Consider the following 24,406-nt stretch of genomic DNA (forward strand, 5'->3'; position numbering starts at 1 on the left):
GGAGCAACCCTGGCTTCCAGCAGCTCAGACCTTTATTTGTCTCGTCTTTCAATAGCACTGTGTTCTGACCTGGTCTGGAAAAGCAGGGGAAGCAACCCACACAGTTAACCACCAAATGTTTTAATTCACAGTGCTTGTTTGCTCTCTAGCCAACTGCGTATCTTGCTGCTGAAGGATAGCATAGGATGAGAGACCACCTCCTTCAGTGAAAGCAAGAAGTGCCTCCCGTCCTGGTGCTGTTGTGCTTCTGTCCAGCCCCAGCCGTAGTGTAGAGCAGGCATAGACAAGGGTGCTCTGTTTTTGCCTGCTGCCATTAGACTGAAGGAGCTGACAACAGTGAATATCTAAAAAAATCTTGCTCCTCTCCTTTTCTCTACCCGTGCTCCCTACCTAGGCAATAGGAAGGGAGACTGAAGCGAAAGAACGTGCATCACTTCTATACCGGTGAGAATCACTTTGTGCCTCCTCTGTGCCAAGGCATGCTATAGATTTCCTCTGCTTCTGCCTGGTCTTATTGCTGCAGAAGGACTTCAGCCTATTAAACAGCCTTTTCCTGTGGCGTGGGGTGACGAAAGTCAGAAATGAAAGGCATGTTTTCCTAAGACTTGCTAGTTTTATTTAGTTTGGTTCCAAATAGACCTCTGACAAGGATAATAATAAATGTCAGCAAGGCACTGCGTTAAGGTGGACCTGAAGCACATTGCTTGTGATGTGGGAAAAGTTTACCATGACACTTTCTGTGCTGAGTTCTTTGAATTTCAGGATTTTAACCCTGTAGGTGTGTCTGCATGCGTGTCTGACACTTTAACCTTTGTAATGCTACGGGTGTTCCCTCTGTAGCCTGCCTTTCCCTTGTAACCACGCACCTGGAGGCTGCTGTCGTGGTGCTTTTAGTGTGGTATCCAAGTGCCCTTGTCCTCAGGGCCTTGCACAGATGCGTTCTGATGTGTTTTTCTGTCTGTTATGTCCGGTTTCTCCTAAAAACTGATTACCATGGTAAGTGAATCACCCTTTCTTAACCTATTTTTTTTACTCTTTGCCTTGTAGCTTTTAGTTTTATAACTTTAAAGCCTACAGTAGATAAATAATTGACACGTCCAATAAATATTACTCAGTAATGTACATGGAGCATGCAACTCCCGCACCTCATCAAGTGTGCTCCGGTCAGTGCTAACAGCATCTCAGGCAGGAGCAACCAGTAATGAGTTTAAGTGGGTTTTGATGAAAACTGTATTGTTACTGTTGGAAAACTGCTCTGTGGACTCCCTGCTCCCCTGGAGAGGATGTCCAGAAGAGGACAGTTGTCTGGAAGACCCCTTTGCTTCTGTTCTTGGGCTGGTCACCAGGAAGATGGTTTTCTTTCTCTCTTTTTTCCTCTCTTTCTCTTCTTGTTTTGGTTGTGGTTTTTTTGGTTTGGTTTGGTTTTATTTGTTTGGGGGTTTTGTTTTTGGGTTGGGTTTTTTTGTTGGTTTTTCCACCCCTAAAATAGCTTTGAGGTCCAAATTGTGGATTCTGCTAAAAAAAAAAAAAATAAATTTGTGCATATAAGCCTGTCTCGGCTTTCTTTGTGCACCAATCCTTTGCAAAATCATCCTATAAGCAAAATGAATCCTTTTTATTTTTTTTTAGGAAGGTTTATAGGAAGAAACCTTGCCAGCAAATCATTTATCTGTTCAGTCTGGAGGGTTTGGGGCTTGGTGATGTGAGATGTTGAGCAGCCTCATTGACTGAGCGGTGCAGTAATGACTTCCATACCAATTACTGCATCCTGAAAGGGAAACGTATGTAAGACCACCTGATAGAAAGAGTATACAGGAATTTAGTGTTAAAGTTGTACTTAAAGAACTCCAAATGCAATGAAGTAAGAAATTATATCTAAAGAAACATAAACTCTTAGCAGCAAAGTCACGGACCCTTGTCATGAACACACATCCCTGCCTTTTTTTTTCAGATCACCACTTCTCCACCTTTTGCGTTCTGTAGATCTTTTTATAAGAAAGCACAATCAAGGAAGGTGAACAGAAGGAGGTAGGGTAGATAACATGGCAGCATATGTTTGATTTAGGTGCAATTCTGAGACACCTCTAATTTATTTTCTTTGATCCTGTTGCATGATGTATCTATCGACACTCTGCTTTTCTGCTTGTAAGTATAGTGTCATTTTGCTATGCATTATTTGAATTCTTAGGGTATGGCTCTGAGGCAAGGGCTCTAACCGTGAACGTCAGGCTCTTCTAAGCTTTATTTGTTAAGAAATACTGTAGTACTGTCCCCACACCAGACCTTGGCTCGCGTCAGTCATTGTGCTGGTCTGGCGGAGGGGAAAGAGGAGAGAGCTGCTTTCAGCTCTGGGATTCCGTGTGTAGAAGAAAATCCCAAGGGCAATCAGGCTGGCTGTCAAATCTGTATTGACTAGCTCCGCATGACAATAAATTGCTACTTTGATTCGTTATCCCCTAAAGATTTCCCAGTGAGAGGTCCATGTTTAGTGAATTTAAACTTCTGCACTATAGACCTTTCCCAGTCATCTTTGTGGAACCCCGACGCAGTGGTTCATGGGCTCCAAGCAGTCTGCAGACTTCAGTTTGAAAATCACTGCACATAAAGATCTATTATTGCTTTTCAGCTGTAATTTATAGCGTATCTGTTGGATTACGTGAATTACTTCAACATTTCCCCTTCTGGTAGCCGTTCAGAACAAAGACCCAGCAGCATCTCTCGCTCTGTTGCTTCTGGAGCTTAAAATCGTGTACGACTGTAAACTGGTGAATCCTAATGGTTTTCCTGTTAATAGCAGCTGAAGATCTGGTTCTCTAGATTCAGTGGCTGTGCTGAGAGGGACAGTAGCTCTGCTTTGAGTCGGGAGATCGTACCGTAGCCCTCCAGAAGTCCTTTGCAAACTATATTACTTTATAATTCTATATAGAAGAAGATTGCAAAGCTGAAGAACATAGAGATGTCTAAGAAGATGGAGAGGGCCACTGGGCAACACAGAGAGAGGAGTAAGAAAACATACTGCAATTGATTATCTTACGGTGCATTTCTTCAAGCTTCACTAATGATACTTTACTGTTAGAAAGTAGGAGGGATCCACTACAAAGCCAGATTTTTTTGAAAGGAATTTAATTTGCAAATTCATGAAATATTTTTGCTTGTTCAGTGTCCTAATTGAAGGCTGTGTCCTCTATGTCCAAAACTTGATTCAAAGCCATGACTTCTTTCGACTTGTAGAGATAAAGATACATATTATTGGTAACTCACAGTATTATCTGGTGGTCGTAAGTCCATCAGGTGACTGCTCCACAAAAGGAATGTATTAGTGTTATTGAAATCGGTGGCTATTTTCCATACAAAAAGCTTTACCAGTCAGTCCATGGAAGTTCATACTTCAGAGCAGATGACTTTAAGCAGTGGATAATCTACGCAGGGCTGGCTGCATATGCAAACGCTGGGCTTGAACGGTATATCTGCCTGAGCATGCCCTCCCACCTGAAAAATGAACTGGTAAGGAGGTGGGTACATTTTGGAATCGGCTCCTGCACCTGTTAGATGGACATAGACGTAAAGTCTGCACACAGAACTCCTCATCCGGATATCTCACATAGTTAATCGTGTAATAACTTAATGACAAATCATTGAAAGGTACCTATCAAAAAAACCCCAGCGCTATCATCTTCTTGCAGCACAGCCTGTAACGCTGTCAAGGCTTTATGCGGCGCTTGTTCTAGGTTTTGTTTGGCTCCTGGGGCGCAAACCAGCCACGGCAATGAGAGGAGAACAGATTCTCTTCTGTGGCCAAGTAGGTGAAAGGCTGCATTTGTTTGCATGGTGTAGTTTTAATGGGACAAAGAGCTTGTGTAAGGGACATAAAAGCCCTGAGTTTAATTGGGTAGTCACGAGATGGAGGGGAAAAAAGGGTGAGAAACACGATAGGAAAGAAAGCATGGAAAAGGGGATCTAGAGAAGTGCAGAGCGGAAGAGTTTTTGTAGGGGGGACACATAAAAGGGGTATGTCTGCTCTTCAGGGTAATGTAGAAATACGTAAGCTAACGAGTAAGTGAAGGACATCTTGCTGGCTTAGTCTGGAGTGGGGAAAAAGCCGGGCAAATTGGTAGTTCAGGTATCTTTACGCTGTGTCATGCATTGATTTGTTAATGTAAAAGAAATAGAGACCCTGAGGAAAGTGTTGTAACAATGTAGTAGAAATCACAATTTCTGTGTTTGTCGTCTCATCCCTTTATAGAGTTTTATGTAGAAGTTGGCAAGATCAGAACATTCTTTTAATCTGCCTTTTAGAAAGGGTTAGGGTCTCCATTAATACCTGCAGGATGACTTCGGTAGCAGCACCCAGCCTGGCAGCAGCACGTGGAAATGCACTGCAGCTGCGCAGTAGTCCTCACGGATGTGGGGAAAATCCTCCTTTTCCCCCGGTTTAAAAAGCATGAGATCCATCGCCGGCCATTTGGTAAGGCTGGATGGCTCCATGGCAGGTGGTGGGAAAAGAGCAGTGAGCACGGGGTGCATAGGAGGGACATGGAGCAGGTATGTGAAGGGGAAAAAGGGGATGGGCTAAGGCAGAAAGTGGGAATGGAGAATATTGGGAGAAAAATAGAGTGAAGATGAGATTTAGCTGCATCTTTGGACTTTTAGCTACCTTTAGTTACTCTGCCAAGGAAAAATACATGTAAGGAGAGAAAGGACCCCAGGCTTTCCCTCCCTTTCACTAGAGGGAAAGGCTGAGGAGCTCTGAACTTGGGTTGTGATGGGTGAATAATAAATTTAACCATAGTGGGAAGGAGCTAAATGACATCCTGACTGGGCTGGAGAAAGGGGTGCTGGAGCATGGAGCCTGAGGTGAGGGAACCCAACGGTTAGGAAGGGATGCTGTTGCAGCATCACTTTAAAAACAAAAGTAAACTTCTCCTCCATCCCTTAAGGGCAGACACAAACCCTTCCTTCTTTCTGTCTCTCCCCTGAAACAAATTTCTAGTGCTTGAGAAGCAAACAGCTAATGGCTCTGAGGAGGAAACATCCTTGTCCATCACCGTATAGAACAGATGGGTGCATGAAGGATGGTGTGGTTCTGCGTGTCATCAAGATATATCATTCTGCACCAAAGGAAGCTGATTCTAGCAGAAAGACACTCAAGACGCTGAAGTAACGAGCAGTAATTTATCCAAAGGTAAGCAATAACTACTGTGTATTTCACTGGATGAAGATTGGATCCTTGGCTTGGGCTTTCAGGATGGAGTATTCTTCCCCTGAAGAAAGAAAAGTAATAATCAGTTCCATGAGGGTATGATGGCTCTTCAAAAGAAGAAGAAACTGCACCTTCTTTGAGCGCCTCAAAACTTATGTGTACCCACAAGGAAAACTCCATTTGCCTTTTTCAAGAGAAGGGAAGGACCTTTTTCCTCACGTTAATATTTAAAAATGGGATCCCAATAAAATACCTCAACCTCCTTTCTATCTGGAAAGTAGCTTGGGAATAGTGCTTCCATTTTCAAAACCATTTAGGCATCTGAAACTATGTTGTTCTTAGGTCAACATGAAGCCCTCGAGAAGGTTGGCTTGTTAATAATACTGTTTCTGAGTGACAGTGCTCCCAGTTCAGAGTTTAAATGTCCCTTACTAACAGATCTGACTGCTATTGTCTCCTCATTGCCTTTTGTTCTTCTGCCAGCCACCAAGAAAGTTTTTTTTTAGGAGCAGATATTTATACAGCACTTTGTAAAACAGGGTGGTGACCAAGGCTTTTAGGTATCGAAATACGAAATTTATAAGTAATAATTAGAAAGAAGAGTGATCGTTTCATACCAAACTTCACAGTCTCTTACCACCTTTGGAGTCCTGCTGTGTTTCCACATCAGTCCTGGTAGAACCATTTTATCGCCATCCGGGTCCTTGAGATTCCTTCCTGGACAAAATGTTGTTTGTGTAAATGTGTTTGTTAACTTGGATGTTTAGTTACAGTTGCATGAAGACTGGGGACGTGGGAGTTTCAGGATGAAACACGGGTGCAGAATATGCAACGTTAAAGCGCAAGGAACCCCCCCGAAAGATTTCCGCTGTTGATTAACGTGTTCTGAGTCTATCTGCAATTTTTTACGATACAAGAAGAAAAAATAAAAATCAGGAAATTACTTGCTTATGGAGTGGAAATACCCCTGTAGAGAGGAAATACCAGAACCAACTGATTTTTAGTCTAGGTGAGACCTGTAAAACAAAACCCAATAATTATTTTCTAAGTTAAAACCAGACAAATTAAACTTTTAAGGCTCAAAATTTTAATAGTTGAGCAGAATATATGCTAAGAATATTAATGCGTTATCTTCAAGGCTACATGCTTTTCTGAAGCACGTGTTTTAATCAAATGCTGCTTACCGTGGTAAATAAATTATTTTCTGTTCCTTATCATATAGAATATTAGACCATTAAAAGCCCCCTGACCTTTAAAAATCTGTGAAAAGGAAGAAACGCGAATGTCTTAGAGTCACCGTTAAATCCTCTTTCTATTTCCATTGCATTTGAGTGTAACTTTAATCAGAAAAATGTCTATTGAAAAACACAGTTTTCGATGTAATTTTTTTCAGATATTCTGTATAGTATTGGTCATTTTGCTTCCTCTGCTCTGTTACGTAGCTCATGATCATGTGCTACTAGAGCTGGCTAATTAAGTTGATACGTTTAAAACGAAGACAAAATGCTATCAAAGATGTGTTTGATATTTTTTCACTCCGACATATTCTAGCATCTTGAGTTGGCGGCACTTTTTCTAGCCACGGGACAGCGGCTGAGAGCTGAGTAACTTTACAAGGCAAACAAACAGAAATTCCCATTGTACTGCCATCGCTGGCATGAGTTTCACATTCTGCGGTGGATCTTGGGTTGGCCGTGTGGGATTATCAGGGTCAGGGCACAGACTGGTCTGGGTGCCAAGGAAGCAGAGTACTTAATCACGCTTGTTTAGCAGAGAAAGCAGCAGACGTTGCAAGTACCCGTCAGCACAAGAATAAGGAGAGCAATGTTCTGTTCTTAACGCTGCCGTGTCGGTATAATCTCATTTGTAATAATTTGTAATGAAAAGTCCATCCTACTGGTCTTGTCCTGTTATCATCAGATTCTTTCCTTTTCTCTTTACTCAGATTTTGCTTTCAAATGTGAAGAACTCTAAACGATTACTGCCTTACTCCCTCAGTTAATAATCTTAATTTACATCTTCTGGAGGACAAAAAATACGCTTATTTTTATCTCAGCATCCCTTATGCATAGTGATTCCTGGTTGCTTTTTCTGGCAAGATGTAAACTCCTCCCAAATCACAATCTTCCTCTGGTAGTCCGCACTGTAATATATTCATTCTTTCCCCCTGTCATGTGTAATTTTTGCATCTAAATTTTAACAGTCGGTTGTTAGGGCAGAGTACCAGGGCAAATACTCCACGCAGTTAATATGGGCTGAAGGAACACTGTTTATATGCAAACCCAAGAATTTATTGTTGGTATAAAGTGTTAGCAAGCCAAACAAATAGTTCCAGGTACAATACTAACTCATTTAGTCCAAATTATTCAACTATTACAGCCCATTCCCAATAATGCAGCAGTTGACAAGAATAAAGGAAATATTTCTAGTACCTCCCCCTTTTTCTGGTGTTATGCTAATCCTTCCAGTGCACCTGTGGATCCTGAGCCTGGTGCGGGAGTGGTGTTACAGTGAGCTGTCAGGAGTTTCAAGCTCTTCCCTGCGAGGAGTATGATGCTAAAATCGGTGGTTTCCTCCTGCCTTTGCTTCATCGGCGTAGCTGTTTCAATTGCAGTGGCGACAGCCTGCATCTTGTAAACCTTCACACCGCAGTTCCCATGCACCCTGCATCTTAAGCTTTTCTTAGGCTGAACAAAAGCCAAGAACTGATTCTTCTTTTAGGCTTTGCTATTTTAAACTGGTTTCCAGCATTTGTTAGTTTACCTTTAAAATCTCCTATTTTCTATGGGCTCAGACCCCACTATCCATTATTCTAACTCATTTTTCCCTGCTTCAGGATGGTAAAATAAAGGCTGCCAACCTTTCAGTCCATCTCCTCTATTTATCTGTATTACTGGTTTGGTCATCAGATGCCTGGGTACGTAGTAATCCCTCATCACCCACGTCACTTAGGTATTTGAAAGTATGTTACAGCCAAATCATGGTAGTGACGTAAAGAGTTTTAATATATTTTCTCTGACTTTTGGTGATCTCCAGTCATCTAGGCTGTTAAGAATGAATTGCAGCCAGATCAGAAGACTGAATCAAAGAGCATCTCTTCTCTCCCCTCGGATTTTCAGTGATGGCCTAGGAAGCTGGGTCGCAGCTAGATCATGACAGTAAGGAGAAATGGAGATGGGAGTAGTGGAGGTAAAACAAGGAGTGGGAACACTGAGAAGAAGAAATGCTGTTGGAAGAGCAGAGCGGCCAGGTCTGGTTTTACCTAGCTAATTGTCTTCCAGCAAAGACTGATGCCCTGCTAATGCCAACAGTCGCAGCTGGATGCGGGATGCTAGTGAGGGTATAACGGCAGCTGGTTTTCCCTCGCAGTCTTTATTACAAAGATCTCATTCTTGCCTCTGTGAGACCCACTGAGATCCTGAGTATGGCAAGTATTGGGGAAGAGCGGCTGGAAAGCTGCCTGTCGGAAAAGGACCTGGGGGTGCTGGTCGACAGCCGGCTGAACATGAGCCAGCAGTGTGCCCAGGCGGCCAAGAAGGCCAATGGCATCCTGGCCTGTATCAGAAATAGTGTGGCCAGTAGGAGTAGGGAAGTGATCGTGCCCCTGTACTCGGCACTGGTGAGGCCGAACCTCGAATGCTGTGTTCAGTTTTGGGCCCCTCACTACAAGAAGGACGTCGAGGTGCTGGAGCGTGTCCAGAGAAGGGCAACGAGGCTGGTGAGGGGTCTGGAGAACAAGTCTGATGAGGAGCGGCTGAGGGAACTGGGGTTGTTTAGCCTGGAGAAAAGGAGGCTGAGGGGAGACCTCATCGCTCTCTACAACTCCCTGAAAGGAGGTTGTAGCGAGGTGGGGGTCGGTCTCTTCTCCCAAGTAACAAGCGATAGGACGAGAGGAAATGGCCTCAAGTTGCGCCAGGGGAGGTTTAGATTGGACATGAGGAAAAATTTCTTTACTGAAAGAGTGGTGAAACATTGGAACAGGCTGCCCAGGGAAGTGGTGGAGTCCCCATCCCTGGAGGTATTTAAAAGACGAGTAGATGAGGCGCTTAGGGACATGGTTTAGTGGGCATGGTGGTGTTGGGTCAACGGTTGGACTCGATGATCTTAGAGGTCTTTTCCAACCTCAATGATTCTATGATTCTAAGTGCAGGAGAACCAACCGCTGTTGACAACTGGCAGCTTGTAGCAGGACACGAAAACCTTCACTGCTCAGAGCTGGATGATTCAAGTAGCTTCCATGATGTCTTATCTGGGGCTGAAGGGGAAAAGAAACAGAGCCACAGATTTTATGCCAGAAGAAGCTTTGAAGGTAATTCCAAGGACTGTTGGACAATTTGTCTGGGAAAATCTGTTAGTAAGGTGTTAACATCCCTTATAGCTTCTGGTCCTGCTGAAATCAGAGGAGGCATATGAGGGGAACAAGACCGCGGTTATCAAGCTCAGTGGTGCTTTTTGGCTATTGTTAAGATCCCTTAAAACAAATTTCCAAAGGTTTAACTTGTGTAGGAAAATAGACTTTTTTTTTTTTAATGTAGTGGATAGGAAAAAAGAAAACTGACCAGTGCCCCCCCGTATTCATGATGAAAAGGCAAACTGAAAATATCAACTAAATTTAGAACAATTATTCCTTTGTGCAATAGATAATCAGAAAAAGTAGAAACTGAAATAATTACTGCACTGTTCTGAATATAACGGTGACATATAAAAAGATGCTAAACATTCATTAACGTCTTTTATGGTTATGTTTGTGAGATGGTCAGCAGTCAACATACAAAGCAACTTAATTTTTGCCGAGATCGGGAGAGAACCTTTTCTTTCACGGACGACAGCGCAAATGTGTAGAAACAGGGGTGCCTTACTCGGTGCATTAGCCGTGGCGTTGCTAAAGGGAGGGAAATAAAAGATGTTCGGTCCGGTGTTTTGCAGGCAATAGAATTCCAAGCTAGAAAGACGTGATGCAGCAATCAGGTGGTGTTCAGAACAAGAAGGGATGCAGCCTGGTGGGTCTTTGTTTCTATGGTTACATTCAGCTGGAATTGCTGTAACTAGGTCAGGCTGGAAGGTGTGAATGAAAGCAAAGAAATTTGGAACTGGTAATGAGAGTTCAGAGAGAAGACTGTTGCTACTAGGGAAAGCAAGAAGGGAGCTGAATGTGGAACCAGGCATTTTAATGTACATTTGTAATGTATATGTATGAAGTCCCACACAGAGGGATCTGTCTATTTTAGCATCATTCGCTCTTCCATCGTCATTCAGTAGTCTAGTGCATGAAGAACCATCCGCAGGCCACCATCAAGCAGGCATATTGTGCGATACACCTGCGGTGACACCTTCCCTCCCTCCGGTCGCGTATCCGGGCAGCAGGATAGGCAACAGGAACAGAAGAGGCCGTGGCAGCTGAAAGGGAGAGGCAGGACAGACGGAAGAGCAGGAGAGATTTGCTGGAAAGGGGAAACAACACCAAGGGCAGGGAAGATGAGGCATCCTCAGCCCAGAAGCGAGGAGAAACGGGTTGTAAAAGCGGTTTAAAAAGAAGCAACTTGGGTGTGAATTGCACTGCAGAGCCTACGCATCGTTCCTCCGTTGATGGCTTGGGTCCTTGGCCTTTTCTGCTTTCTCCAAATTCTCTGCCTGGTTCATGATATAATTTTCCAGGCTGTGTCTTCACCCGGCATATAACGTTGACCACCAAGCCTCCGTCCTTTCCAACTAGCAAGCCATCTAGGACCAGCCACTTGGTACGTTGATCCCTTTCCCACGTTTCTTACCTCCTCGGTGCAGGACTGGGCATTTGCTCACGCTGAGCTACTCGATGTTCTTGTCAGCCTGCCCATCTTTCTTGCCCTCCAGCATATCAACCGTTCCCCCCCCCCCCCCAGTTTGATACAATCAGAAAATCTATATAAAGGTGCATTTATCCCATTGCCCTGGTCGGAAGTGACGGCGTTTAAATAGCTCTGGCACCAGTATCGACGCCTTTAGGAACGCATCTTGTAACCGGCTACTTTTTGAGCAAGCCAAGATGATGAGGTCTATAGGGTGCCCTCAAAAACGTTCAAAAGAATTTCGTCCTGTGCCTCCGGCTGCACCAACCGTCTGTCACAGCCTGCAATTTGTTACAGTCTGGGCAGCTGAAGATGCCAGGGCAGCTGCCTGTTGCCGGGGCCCGAAGCTTCCTCCCCTCCCGTCATTTCCATCACCGAACCCCACGCCTGCGGCTACGGGGGCTGCATCCCCGGGCGTTGCAGCCCCGGAGCACGGCGGGGCTGTCCGGGGCCCCGCCGCCCGCGCCCCGCGCCCGGCCACCGCGCGTCCCCCCAAGGGGCGGGCGCAAGGCGGGCGGGGCCCAATGGGCGGGAGGGACTCGAGGGAAGGCGGGGCCTGAGGGCGGGGGGAGCCAATGGGAGGCGGGCCAGCGGGCCGCTTTTCAAGAGGAGGTTGAGTAGGAGCGCGGAGGGGGCGGACTCGGGCGGCGCTGGCGGGGAGGGTCCGGCCGGCGCGGGGCCGGGCCGGGCCGGGCCGGGCCGAGCCGAGCCGAGCCGAGCCGAGCCGAGCCGAGCCCAACCCAACCCAACCCAGCCATGGAGGACCCCGCGGCGGTGCCGGCGCTCCGGCGCTTCACCTGGGAGGAGATCGGGCAACGCACCGGCCGGGGTCCGCCGCCGCAGGAGCGGTGGCTGGTGATCGAGAGGAAGGTGTACGACATCAGCCACTTCTACCGGAGGCACCCGGGAGGCTCCCGGGTCATCGGCCACTACGCCGGGCAGGACGCCACGGTGAGCGGCGGCGGGGCGTCCGTCCCCGGTTCTTGCGGAGCATCCCGGGGAGGGATGGGAGAGGGGTGCCCGGGGCAGGCGGCGCGGGGCGGGCTGGCGGGGGGGGGTGGCCCGCGGGGAGGAGGGTCACCGGGGCCAGAAACGCGGCGGCGGAGCCGGGGGCGAGCGGCAGGCGGAGGCGAGCAAGGCGCGGTTTAATGAAGAAGCAGAGGCTCGGCCGGGTTACACGCACGGGCGGTGTTAGCTCCTATATGCAAAGATAGGTACTGAATGGGTCCCGGGCGACTGTTTTTACAAGGTAACATTTCTGAAGGAATAAGTAAAATGTGCGCAAATAGGGTGTCCGCAACCGGCCATAAATCTGGGGGAAAAAACCCGTAATTTTTGCACACATGCAGTAAATAAGAATACTCCTGGTTTTATACGTGTCTAGCCACAGGCCAGAAGTGAACAGAAACACCCGAGGTAGCGGTAGCGACACCGCTGTGTGCACAGATAGGCTTATTTTTTGCAAGTATATGAATGCATTCAGCCGCCTCTGACTTTAAAAACCCAGCACCGTGGTTCCCAGAGATGGCACTCGTGCAAAATATTACCGAAAGCCGTATTTCGGTCTTTTAAAAAAAAAAAAAAATCATTCATGTCTGAATGCCAACGGCTGTTGCAAGGCGGAGTAGACGTTGTTCGAATTGGCAGCAGGGTGCGGGGCAATTCTGTCCGTGTATTTCCTTCCTTCGTCTGCTTACGTCTTTCCCGAAAGAAAATGCATTTCTCCAAATGTAAGTATTTAGACCCAAGGGCGGGTATGGGATGTTGAAGCTACCTCAAGAGTGTTTTTGATGGACTGTGTTTCAGTCCGGTTTTGTCCCTGACCAGAAAGGATGGAAGTTGGGATCTAGTGCTTCCCCTCACTTCATCATAGGCGTATAATGTAGAGCCGAAGACAATATGTGAATTTGCACGTACTTCGTGAGGTCAGGATGCACACGTGCATTTTGGAAGCCCCGTTGGCATTGTGTGATCAGAAATGGGTCGGTCACAGTGGCCAGCACACAGGGCTGAGCGCAGTTAGACGGTCCGATTGCAGCCAACTGCATTCTTTAGGCGTCATCATCTGTGTCACTGCTGGGTGCAGCTGAACTGCTGACTGCTCAGGAACCCGAGCCAAGTAAATCCCAATTTTTCTGATAGTTTTGTCCTGGAAGTGGAAAGAGTGAGGCTCCTCAAAAACAGAAAAAAAAAAAAAGGAAAGTAAAGAAAAAACACTTTCAGTTTGCTGAATGCCACTAGAGTGTTCCGATTTCTAGAAGGTGCAATCAACGGTCTCTGAAGCTCCTGTTAGGATTGCACTGCCAGGTTTTACAGCCTCCATGGAAAGGATTGGTCTAAACATGTGGTACCATCCTACTCTGATCTGCCCACATACTCCTCCCTATTCTTTTTTTTCCTCTTCTAATGAGAAAATGCAAATGTGCATTCCCCTCTTCTCTATCCCTCCTTTATTCGCATAAGCCTGAGCGAGAGGATGCTACATCTGAAGTACAACAGGACTGACCCAGAGCTGGCAACATCAGCCGTTTTTTTAACCCCTTTCTTGACTCGAGAGCTTTTAAAAGGATAATTTATTTTAAAAGCACGCGATGATGAGCTAGTAATTATAGTGCTGAACAGTGCATGGTGCAGGAAGCTTCCAAACCGATGCGCAGTAGGCAAATATTGTCTCAGAAAAGAAAAAGCATCCTTAGGCTGAGGGAGGTATGCAAAAGGAGGTAAATGGGAGATCTTCAGTAGGAAGCAGATGTCAAAGTGCCATGTGTGCTCAGGGCATTTGCAATCTAAATATAGTGATAGAATCTGTAGTGATAACACTCACTAGGGATTTTTTCACCTGGCTGCCTGCTTGTCATGGAGATTGACATTGCATTTAAATGACAACAGTAACCGATTTCCCTAACAGGGATCTTTTGAGTGGTAAGGAGGGGAAAAAAGGCCTTTTCACGGGACTTCAGAAATGCGGAAGGGAACCAGATGAGGAACAGGAGACAGGTAGCAAGAAAACAAAACTTTTCTAGGAAGATGTGGCAGGGTGGGCATTGGAGATTGCCAAGGAAGCATGTTTGGAGCAACGTGGGGCTGTTGAGAGATTGGTGTGGGTCACCAGAAGCTGCCATCACCTCTCTGTGTCCTGCTTGTCCCATTATTTTTCCCAGTTCAGCTAGGTGATTCAGTTTTCATGCGAACATCTTGCCCTTCTCCCTAGTCAGACTTTCATTTCAGGATATGGGGCCTGAGGAAAAATAAGATGGAAGCTAAAGACAAAATAGGGACGGAGGAGTATGTGGTTGAGATGATGTATCTTGAGGTTCAACAGGATATGAAATGTTCAGATTCAGAAGTAAGAGAGGAGTGAGCCCGTATTTCTTGGTGACCTGCACTTAACAGCATCCAGCTAGGAGATGATACAGAGAATTCAGCTTCAAATGATCGTTTATGGTGTGAAGAAAGCAGTAAGATTTGTGGCAGTAAAATCTGGTTCAGCCAGCTCCATTACTTGGGTTGCTTTCTGCTGAGTCCAGGATGTCATGAAACGCGTTTCTTTTGCTGCCACCTGAAGGGTTGTTTTTTTCATCCTGTTCCTATCTCTGTATTTCAGGATCCTTTCATAGCATTTCATCTTGACAAGGCACTAGTGAGAAAGTACATGAGCCCACTCTTAATTGGGGAACTGGCACCAGATCAACCCAGCTTTGAGCCCAGCAAGAATGTAAGTATCTTAAAAACTTGATATTTGGGTTGAAATTCTGCTATTTAACGTCTCTTACTGGCAGCCAGAATTCCCTGTACGTGAAATGATAGTATCTCCTAGAATCACTGTGTCGGTCTGAAGCTTCCCCTTGACTTCATGTCATTAGTAGTAGTCTTAGTGAAGATTTGTCTGCAGGTGACCCTCAGCTTTTCCCCATTGCCACAGTAGCTCCTCGAGGGGGGAAAACTGAGCTCCTGAGGCATTTTCAGACTAGCAGATACTCTTGGGTCTCCCCACAGAAAAAGCTGGTAGAAGATTTCCGCGAACTCCGTGCAACAGTTGAGAAAATGGGACTTCTCAACCCCAACCGCACCTTTTTCATCCTGTATCTCTGTCACATCTTGGTGTTGGATGTTGCAGCCTGGCTCACCATCTGGTATTTTGGAGCATCCACAGTGCCTTTCCTCTTCTCTGCAGTTCTTCTAGGTACTGTCCAGGTAAGCAGCTAGGCAAAAAGGAGCCCCAGAAACACCAAAACCCAACCCTTTGAGACTTAGGTCCTCGTTGCCGTAAGCACAGAAGAAGTCTTATCTTCGCGGACTTCCCAAAATTCTGCTTCTCCCTGGGTTCCACCGAAGGGGCAACATTACAGTGCCACGACATGCTGCTTTGGTAGAGCAGGCTTTGCCCTGCTTTTTCCTTCCCGTAGTCCGTCAAAGCCCTCCTTATTCCCAGCCTTCGTCATACAATGAATGCCATGCTGCGCTTCTGAGGTCCCTTGTGCCAGAACTCCAAGGCACTGTGCAGGGGCCAAGCCACTGTGTTCCCATGGGAACCTGCAGCGAGTTAGAGGAGAGGGCAGAGCAGCTCTCAAAACCCCAGCTATTTCTCCTGTGGCCAGCTGATCCCCTTGGAATTACAAGTACTTGGAGGAGGCACCAGCAAGCTGCTCCTTAAAGGAGACTTTGTTGCCGACTTCAGTGCAGTTTTGTAAGAGAATAAATGCTGTTTCTGAGCTCTGTGATTTTTTTTTTTTTTTTTTCCCACGATTTTTTCCTTCTTCATGAAAACAACTATCTAGGACTAAAAGTCATTAGGCAAAGTCTGGACTGCACTGGTATATAGTAAAAGATAAGTGGTTGGATTGGGTCTTAGTAGTGGAAATGCTCTCGCTATCCAGGGGTACGTTGCGAGGAGCGTGGGCGTGGGAGAAGAGAAAGCCCTTTTCAGATGCAGAGACTCCTGACTCTTTTTTTTCCCCAGCAGCATTGTTGTGTTTTTTTTTTCCTTCCAGGCCCAGGCTGGCTGGCTCCAGCATGATTTTGGACACCTTTCAGTCTTTAGCAAGTCCAGGTGGAACCACTGGGTGCACAAGTTTGTGATCGGCCATCTGAAGGTGGGCATTCGGTGCTGAGAGGGACTGCGAGAGCCTTGCCCGGGATGCTCTGCAGTCAAAACCATTCTCAGTATAAGAAGAAAGCAAATGCGAGGAACTACTGGGGAGGGAGGACTAAGGGCAGAAGATACAACTTCTTTACGGCACTCTCTTCTCATCCCTTCCTGCAGGGAGCACCAGCTAGCTGGTGGAATCACCTCCACTTCCAACACCACGCTAAACCCAACTGCTTCCGAAAGGACCCTGACGTTAACATGCACCCCTTATTTTTTGCTTTGGGAAAAACACTCTCTGTAGAGGTGAGACCTGGTGAAGGCTGGGAGGTTATGGCATTAGAAGAAGAAAAAAGATCCTGAGGCATCACTAGCTTCCATATACTTAATGTTGCAACTGGTTTTTTTACGTTTTTTGCCCTAATACAATCTTGTTATGGGTTGAAATTTTCCAAATTTATTCTGAAGGTTAAAAAAACCCCACCAAAACTGCTTCTGTAAAATGAGAAGTACATCCAGAAAATGGTTTGAGTTGACTTGCTATTTTATATAGCGCTACTTTCCTTCCACTAGTCTCTAATATTTCTTAGTAATACTTCAATACTTCTGGGATTTTTATATTCTTAACATTTCAATAGAAGTTATTTTTGCTATGTTTTAAAATAAGAATGTATATCACAATTACAAGTTCATATGTCTCTGATGAGAGACTTGCAGTTGTATGAAGAGGAGATTGCAAGGTTTTCTCTTTAACAAGATCAGCTTTGACTAATTGTAGTGTTTTGGGAAATGAAGCAGCAGATGACAAGGAAGGACTATGGGGAACTTTTACAATTACTGATCAAAGAAGCTGCTTCCGTGGTCTCAGTCTGACAGTGGATGTCAGACCGGGTACCACCTCGAGTCCGACGTTATTTCTGGTACAACTCTGAAATTAATTGAATGGCTTTAGCATTTGCCGGTCCTTTAAAAAAATAGTTACATAAATTCATAGTGTCACCTGGCTTAAATGCTCTGATTTGCATTGAAATTAAGGGAGGGCTGCTCTTCCTAATTGGTTTGTACATGTACAGGGGTATAATGGAGTTCCTCAGGGAAGTCAGTGACGTGATCTGATATGTTTATACAGTGAAAACTGAAAAATTAGCAGTCTCGGAGGGAGGATAATTTATTCACCCCTGTTCCCGTGGACACAGTTTAATGTCTAGATGCTCATTTCTCTGCTTTGGAGACTAATTGCAAGTAGGTGGGAGTTCTACACACTGTCATCTTTGTTAATAGTGTCATAGGTTTTTCTTTTTTTCTGAAGGTCTATATTGGCAGCGAAGTGTTCTCAGTGCCTCATGTGGGTTTTGGTTTAAGTGTCGTTAGGCAGCTGTGCCCTCTGTAGGGAAAGAGCTTCCAGTGCACTTTGCTGTCTGTGGTGCAAGGGACTACCCAGCCTCTTGTGCATCCAAGGCAGGGATGAAAACTTATCAGAGCAGTCACAGACTGAAGTTCCGGGGGATGATGAAGCCAATGGCTTGGTGGATGCTGGCATGGTTTGACAGGACATCTCTTTCAAAGGTTAGGAGGTATCTAAGTGTGCGTTTCTTTGAAAGTGTAGGTAGGAGTGTGTGCACAGATGTCTTTAGCTGTCTTCACAGCCTGAGTAATTTGCTTATTTTAACAGCTTGGTGTACAAAAGAAGAAATTCATGCCTTATAACCACCAGCACAAGTACTTCTTCATCAGTGAGTAACCCTACCCTTTCGCAGTTGTATGGACAGCATTCACTCAACCCCTTCCTTTCCCAGTCCATCTCACTGGGATAAAAGGGCACCGTTAATGTCTCTGCAAATCTATTTCTCCACTCTAGTCGGTCCCCCAGCTCTGGTGCCTCTTTACTTCCAGTGGTACATATTCTACTTCGTGGTACAGAGGAAACAGTGGGTGGTAAGTCAGCTCCGCTTTGCCAATGGTGACTTCTCCTTGTTTTACAGATACATTTCAGTGCAAGAAATGACTGGGAGGAACTGTGGGCTGTGTATCTCTGTGGCAAGGGGTGTGGGTATACGATTTGGGAAATAATGTTTGCTGGGGGAGAGAGGGTACCTTCCGCACAGCCCTTCTCCTCTGTAAAAGGTTCATTCACAGTTGGGTAACAAAAGATGTTCTCTGACGTTCTGGCTCGGTCCGGGGTGTGTGAGTGTCTGGAAGCATTCCTTCTGCAGAGTTGATGTTCATACAGAACTTGTCCTTCGGGTAGCATGAGAGTCTAGTTTAAGGTAGAAGTGGTCATTCTGGGCACTCTTTTTTTGTTTTCCCAAACCAATACAATAAAACCCTATGGGCACAGAAAAAGGGGGAAAGTAGCAGAAATCGGGGGGGGAGGGGGGGGGGAGGTGGAGGAGGATTCAGTACGCCTCCATTTTGCAAAATGATATATTAAAAATCAAGTAGCTTTCAGGTAGCCTAAAGCTGAATCCTCGCAGTTCAGCGTGAAGTGGAATAGGGGATGTGTAGTAGACTTTCAGAGTTGTTAGGAAGATAGTTTGTAGGGGAAAATCTAGGACTTTGAGGAATAGCATGGTTTTTAGAGACTTTAGAAAAAAATGCAGGAAAAAATGTCTCCTCTCTGAGATGTGGGGGTTAGAGATAAGGCATCTTGCTGTTTTATTCTTGCCTGGGAGGTGGGACCTTCAGGAGAAAATGAACATGAGGGAAATAAGAGATTGCAAGAAATGTGCAGAGGATCAAAAAAGGGTGAGATGGAGGTGAACCAGAGCTCTTTATTCTTTTAATTGGCTAGGTTTTTGGTTTTCTCACCGCTTTCTTTCTCTTTAGATCCAGAGGAAAACGTGATGCTTTAGAGCATGTCCTCTCTAGTGTTTGCCCTCTGCTGGGCTCATAAGACCAGGATAATTCCCGAGCACAGGAATGGCTGGGGAGCTGCTGTGTGTCAGACTGATTTGTGATGGGGCCGGGGAGGAAAAATCTGTCGGTAGAAGATATTATGGGAGGTTTTATAAGGGAGTGCCAGATAGAGTGGATGGTAAATTCAGAAGCCAGTAATTCTTCCTCTTAATGAAGTTTTATCTGTTCCCTATACTACAGGACCTGGCCTGGATGCTGACCTTCTATATCCGATTCTTTCTCACCTACTTGCCCTTACTGGGGGTGAAGGGTATCCTGGGGCTTCATTTGTTAGTCAGGTATCATTCAACTTATAATTCCTCCATTTTCTTTACCCAGTTTATATCGATCCTTCGTGTCAGCTTTTCTTCAGCCTCCTGGTTATCTTTCTCCTCGGCTCCCTGTTCTTCTGTCTCATTACGCCTTTCAGCAAGACAGAGGCGGTTGTCTGTCAGGCATGTGTCTTTAGAAGGTAGAAGGTGTGTGTAGGTCTGATCTGCTGATCAGATGTTTGGGGTTCCTGGTGTTCGTTTTGTCAAGCAACGACTAGCTTGTATGCGTACAAGTGTTTTGTACTGACTTGTTAAGGTGAAGGTGTGAGATCTGTACTGCTTTTGTGTGTGTTTGTATGCACAGGTTTATAGAGAGTAACTGGTTTGTCTGGATTACACAAATGAATCACATCCCGATGCACATCGATTATGATAAGAATGTGGACTGGTTCTCTACCCAGGTAAGACCTGCTTTCCAAAGACCTGTGACTTCGAAGGTGAGACATTATAGTTCTGGCTATGTAATGCCCAAGAGAGCTGATCACAGAAGTGATGGGAACTGAGAGAGGAAAACGTAAGCAGCTTGGCCTCATTGTGTGAAGTGAGTGATTAGTGCAAAGAAAGAAGGTGCAGAAGCGCGATGGAGGCTTCAAATGCTGAGCACAAGTGCCTCAAGGAAAATAATTAGAGATGCTACAATGCTCTTCAGATAGAGAGCTTTCTGTGCAGGAAGGATGCAGATCTCTCTTGCGTGCTCTCTCTCATTTTATTTCTGAAGTCATTACACAGTTTTTTAAGTGAGGGAGGTGAAAGTCATGGTTGTTATGGCTTATCTCATTGGGGAAGTCAAGTCTGTTCTCCTAAACTATGTCCCTAACGATCGTATATCACAGCATGGCCATCTCGTGTTGACTGGAGATAGCTTTTGGAGTTGCTGTATTCAGCCAGAAGGCATGTGATGATATGGAACTTGTACCTGCTTACTGTTGTGTTTGGCACATGTAACAGAAGGGGCATTCCTAAAACAACACTTAAATGTTACTGTTTTTTTCCTCAGCTCCAGGCAACCTGTAATGTTCATCAGTCCTTATTCAATGACTGGTTTAGTGGACATCTGAACTTCCAAATCGAGCACCAGTGAGTTGAAGCATGGGTTGGGGATGGGGGGGTATTTCAAGGAGTGCTAGTTATACTAGGTCTGAAGAGCCTACAAGGTCCCTGTCTCTCTATCAGCTAATACAAGAACAAAAAATAATGTGGGTAAATTTTGTGCTCTTTATATGGGGATGGAATGGGAACTCCAAGAAACTTTTTGGAGCGCCAGTGAGCACCAACACCACTACAGATGTGAGTAGCATGGCACAGGAGTGAGAATTGCCAGCCTCCTGGTTAGTGCAGATACTGACTGAAGTGACATGAGAGGGACCACTACGGAGCACTAATGGCTATGGGCGCAAGGGGAGGTTGAGGCACTCCCAGGCTTAGGCACAGAAGAGGGGCAGGAATTCTGTGGGGTGATGATGGATGATGTTGAATCACCATATTCTTTTTCCACAGCCTTTTTCCTACAATGCCTCGACACAACTACTGGAAGGTGGCCCCTTTGGTGAAGTCCCTGTGTGCCAAACATGGTATTGAGTACCAGTGCAAGCCATTGCTCACCGCCTTTGCGGACATAGTGCAGTATGTATCAACCTGCTGCATTCCCTAAGTGACAGGTTTTACCGTATTATGGAGTAAACAAACGAGGGACATGGGAAGGGGAGGGGCAGCCAGCTTGGATCACAGAAGTCCTGTGAATAATGTAGATGACTATGAAAGGGATTGGAAAACTTCAGCCACGGCGCTGGTTTCAGTAGCAGCAGACAGAAGGTGTCAGTAAGAACGACCTAATGGAGAGCTCCTTTTCTTCAGCTCTGAAGAGTCAGAGGTCAGTAGGATGCCAGGTTTGGCGCCTCTGGCTGTGAGTGTGCTCCAGGGAACGTGTTTTCATAGAGATGAGTTTGAACTGTCATTCATTCTTTCTTTTTTCTTTCATTCTTCCCCTCCTTGCCCCGCAGGTATTTCTTATTCCATTGAAAAGTCTCTTCTGCCATGCTTGCTCCTTTTGTTTGCATTCTCATTAAGTTGTTTGCTTTAGCCTTCCAGTCTTTGTCTGATGTAGCCCCAGTGGTCTGCTGCTTCTTCAGCTTTCCAAGGAGCTGTAGTCTACATTGCCTTGCCTCTGAAGATCTCTGAGCAGCCTGATCTAGTTGAAGACGTCTCTGCTCATTGCAGGGGGGTTGGACTAGATGACCTTTAAAGGTCCTGTCCAAGCCAAACCTTTCTATGATTCTGTGATCTCCTTTGCTTAATCTATAGAGGGGAATTCTTCCCACAAGGCTCTGTTCCCTGGACGCTGTATTTCATTACCTTGTTTCTAAAGAAATGTGGTTCTCTCTTGGCAGCTCTTTGAAAGATTCAGGGGACCTTTGGCTTGATGCCTATCTACATAAATAAGCAGCAGTGGATCCTTACAGAGGAGTTCCCCACCCTTGTTGCCTCCTGTGGTGGTCACCATGAAGATACTGCACAGAGGAGAGAGAGCTGGCTAAGCCAGAGGTGGGGAAGTGGCGCAGCTTAATTCCATTGATGAATGCTACTAATACGATTTTTAAAAAGATGTGTTCTTAATTCTTCTTGTGCTTCTTTCATTCCTCTTCTCTGGTGCTGAGTTATGGGGAAAAGCTGAATGGAGGAGGTTGTGTTTGACCAAGCTGGAGGCAGCTTTGGGACTGGGAACAGATTCCTTTCTGCCTGCTGATACTTCATTTGCTGAGTACATAGGAGGGAAGTCTCTTATCTAACATAGGCTTTTGTGAGGTGGCTCTCACTATGAATGTACTAAGAAAGTGGAGATAGTACGAAATCAAAGAACACGGGAGTTAGTGCAATGTGGAAGCAATAAGGAGTTGTGTAGGTACAGTATTTTCAAATACGTATGTGTAATTACCAATGGCAATAGAAGTGCCCAAACCAAGGGGCATTGGAGAGCACGTGAGAGCCCAAACCAATTTGTTTGTATGTGGGTGAGGTGGAGAAGGTGCAGGCAGCAGTTCTGTAGGAATAAGCATGAGGAAAAAGATCTAATTAGAGGCCTAATTGAGGTAGAGAAACAGGAAAGTGGAGGTTATTCCCCAGGCGTGTAGATGTGGGAGCTCGGCATGCCATATTCTGTACATTATTTGCCCATTCGTAACCTCCCATGGAGTCTCTGCAAGCGGTTTCCACAGTGCCATACTTCTGAGCGCTACTGAACCCGTTTACTGACAGAAGGGACAGAAACAGGGCACGTCCATACTCGGGATCCCTACAAGGGTGACTAAGGACGCAAAAGGGTAATCGGTCTGTGGTCACCTGAAGCTTCACTCTTTTTTGAACCTCCGAACTGATGAGTGATTTGTTAAGTGGAGAGAACTCCGGACTTCTGGCCCATGGAGCACGAGGTGTTTCTGTCTGAGCTGCAGACAAATTGAATGAAGTTGTAAAAGTGTTAGGGGTTGGAGTGCTGTTTAAATGCGCTTAACTTTTCAGTCAGCAGACGTCAGCGGGCTGCATACCCATAGGCACACATCAGCCAATACATTGCTGGTGTTTCTCTGTTGGATGACGTGCCTTCAAAACACACCCCAAGAGAGCACGTACTGTGTGATTTTATTGGCATGTTAATTAACCTTACTGCGTTTGCTGGTGTCTTTTCATTTACTACACCAACGTTCCAGATGCCAAACCAGGATATAGCACCTGGCATAGCACTAATGAAGATGGCTCCGTCACCCTGTTACCTCAGTGACGGGTGGCTTAGTCTCCAGAAGGGATGGGTTGATTTTGAGAACAATATGGTGCTTTTTCTGATCAACATCCAAAAAGAGGAAGGCTTGTGAGGGAATGGAAGAAATGCATCTTCCCAGGCCAAGAGTGCTGTTAAACACAGAATAAAATTGTAATGGAAATAAAAAAATAATAATTAAATCATTGATACCTGTTGATAAAGACCATAAAGAAAATGGGCCTTAGTTACTCTTCTACCTTGTTTTTTCCTGCTCCGTTTCTTTCCCTCTTATTATTAGAACTGTTGATGGAGGAAAGTCTAATAATAAAATTCCTTATGTTACCAATTATTGCTGTCATCAGAGTAAAATATGTCTGTTTAAGAGTCTGTACTCTCTAAAACATGGAACAAATGCCTGTCCACAGCTGCAGAGAGAGAACTATCATAAACCTCAGTATTTGTATTTCGGAGGAAGGGAATCAGCTTGTGTGAAGTATGCAGTATAAACAATTAACCAAAATTAATCCTCCCAAAACAAAACTGTACACCAGTTCTTCCTCCAGAATGAGGAGGAAAGGAAAGAAAGATCACCTGACTTCTGGAAGTTGCCTCACTTTATATGTAGGAAGGTATGCATGTCTGATGAAATCAAGAGCTGTTCTGTAAGGACTTAAATTCAACAGGCAATCAGCTCTCAGATGAAACTTCAGTGGCACTGCCAAAAGTTCCCTCTGACCTTGGAGTTTTGACCCTAAGCCACAGAGGGCCAGAAGCCTTGTTAAGCTAGTCAGGAGAGCTATTGAACTTCTCGGCTCCATAAGGAGCTCCAATCCCCCAGGCTAGGCTCTTCATACGTACGGAGAAAGCTGGACAAGTGGGGAGCTGCCTAAGCTAGGCAAGAGAAAATACTGAAGACAAGGAAGTCTTCAAAAATCCTCTAGAGATGTTCCATCTCCCTAACTCAAGTTTCACAACTCTGAATTTTGTCCATTGGCTAAAACCACACAGACTGTCCTGGTAGCAAGAATGCTTCCATCTCCTCACGTTTTGGCCATAATTGCCAGGTTTAAGACTAAAGTTCACTCCTCCTCTCTGTGGCCCGGTGAACCTTTAATTAGGACGTGCAAGTAGAATGGTTTCAACAGGCAAGAAAGGTACTCTTCCTCTTTTGTCAGGACAGGTTTTCAATCATCTCTGATAAAAGGGAACAGCCTAAGCTTCTCTGGTTGCTGGATACTAGTGCTCTAGTCATGAAGATACTATAAAAGTGCAAGTACTTCCAACATGTTTTGAAGGAAGACAGCTAGACTTCAGCTC

At 45.4% G+C, this 24,406-nt stretch overlaps 1 protein-coding gene and 1 long non-coding RNA gene across 2 annotated transcripts; one reads left to right on the top strand and one right to left on the bottom strand.

The window, feature by feature from the left end:
* Positions 1–5,158: 5,158 nt before the first annotated feature.
* On the bottom strand, positions 5,159–6,207 carry LOC143163078 (uncharacterized). The gene is made up of 3 exons (XR_012995836.1): positions 6,145–6,207; positions 5,838–5,917; positions 5,159–5,261 (listed from the first exon to the last, which is right to left on the bottom strand). It is a non-coding gene; the product is annotated as an uncharacterized LOC143163078 (long non-coding RNA).
* Positions 6,208–11,722: 5,515 nt separating this feature from the next.
* LOC143163076 (acyl-CoA (8-3)-desaturase-like) lies at positions 11,723–23,438 on the top strand. The gene is made up of 12 exons (XM_076343739.1): positions 11,723–11,976; positions 14,630–14,740; positions 15,022–15,219; positions 16,017–16,118; positions 16,289–16,417; positions 17,784–17,844; positions 17,970–18,046; positions 19,208–19,305; positions 19,643–19,739; positions 20,336–20,415; positions 20,836–20,961; positions 21,726–23,438. The coding sequence occupies exons 1-12, from the start codon at positions 11,782–11,784 to the stop codon at positions 21,775–21,777; spliced, it is 1,326 nt and encodes a 441-aa protein (XP_076199854.1). The 5' UTR covers positions 11,723–11,781; the 3' UTR covers positions 21,778–23,438.
* Positions 23,439–24,406: the final 968 nt, after the last annotated feature.

The sequence above is a fragment of the Aptenodytes patagonicus genome, chromosome 7 (assembly GCF_965638725.1).
Source record: "Aptenodytes patagonicus chromosome 7, bAptPat1.pri.cur, whole genome shotgun sequence".
NCBI classification, from domain to species: Eukaryota; Metazoa; Chordata; class Aves; order Sphenisciformes; family Spheniscidae; genus Aptenodytes; species Aptenodytes patagonicus.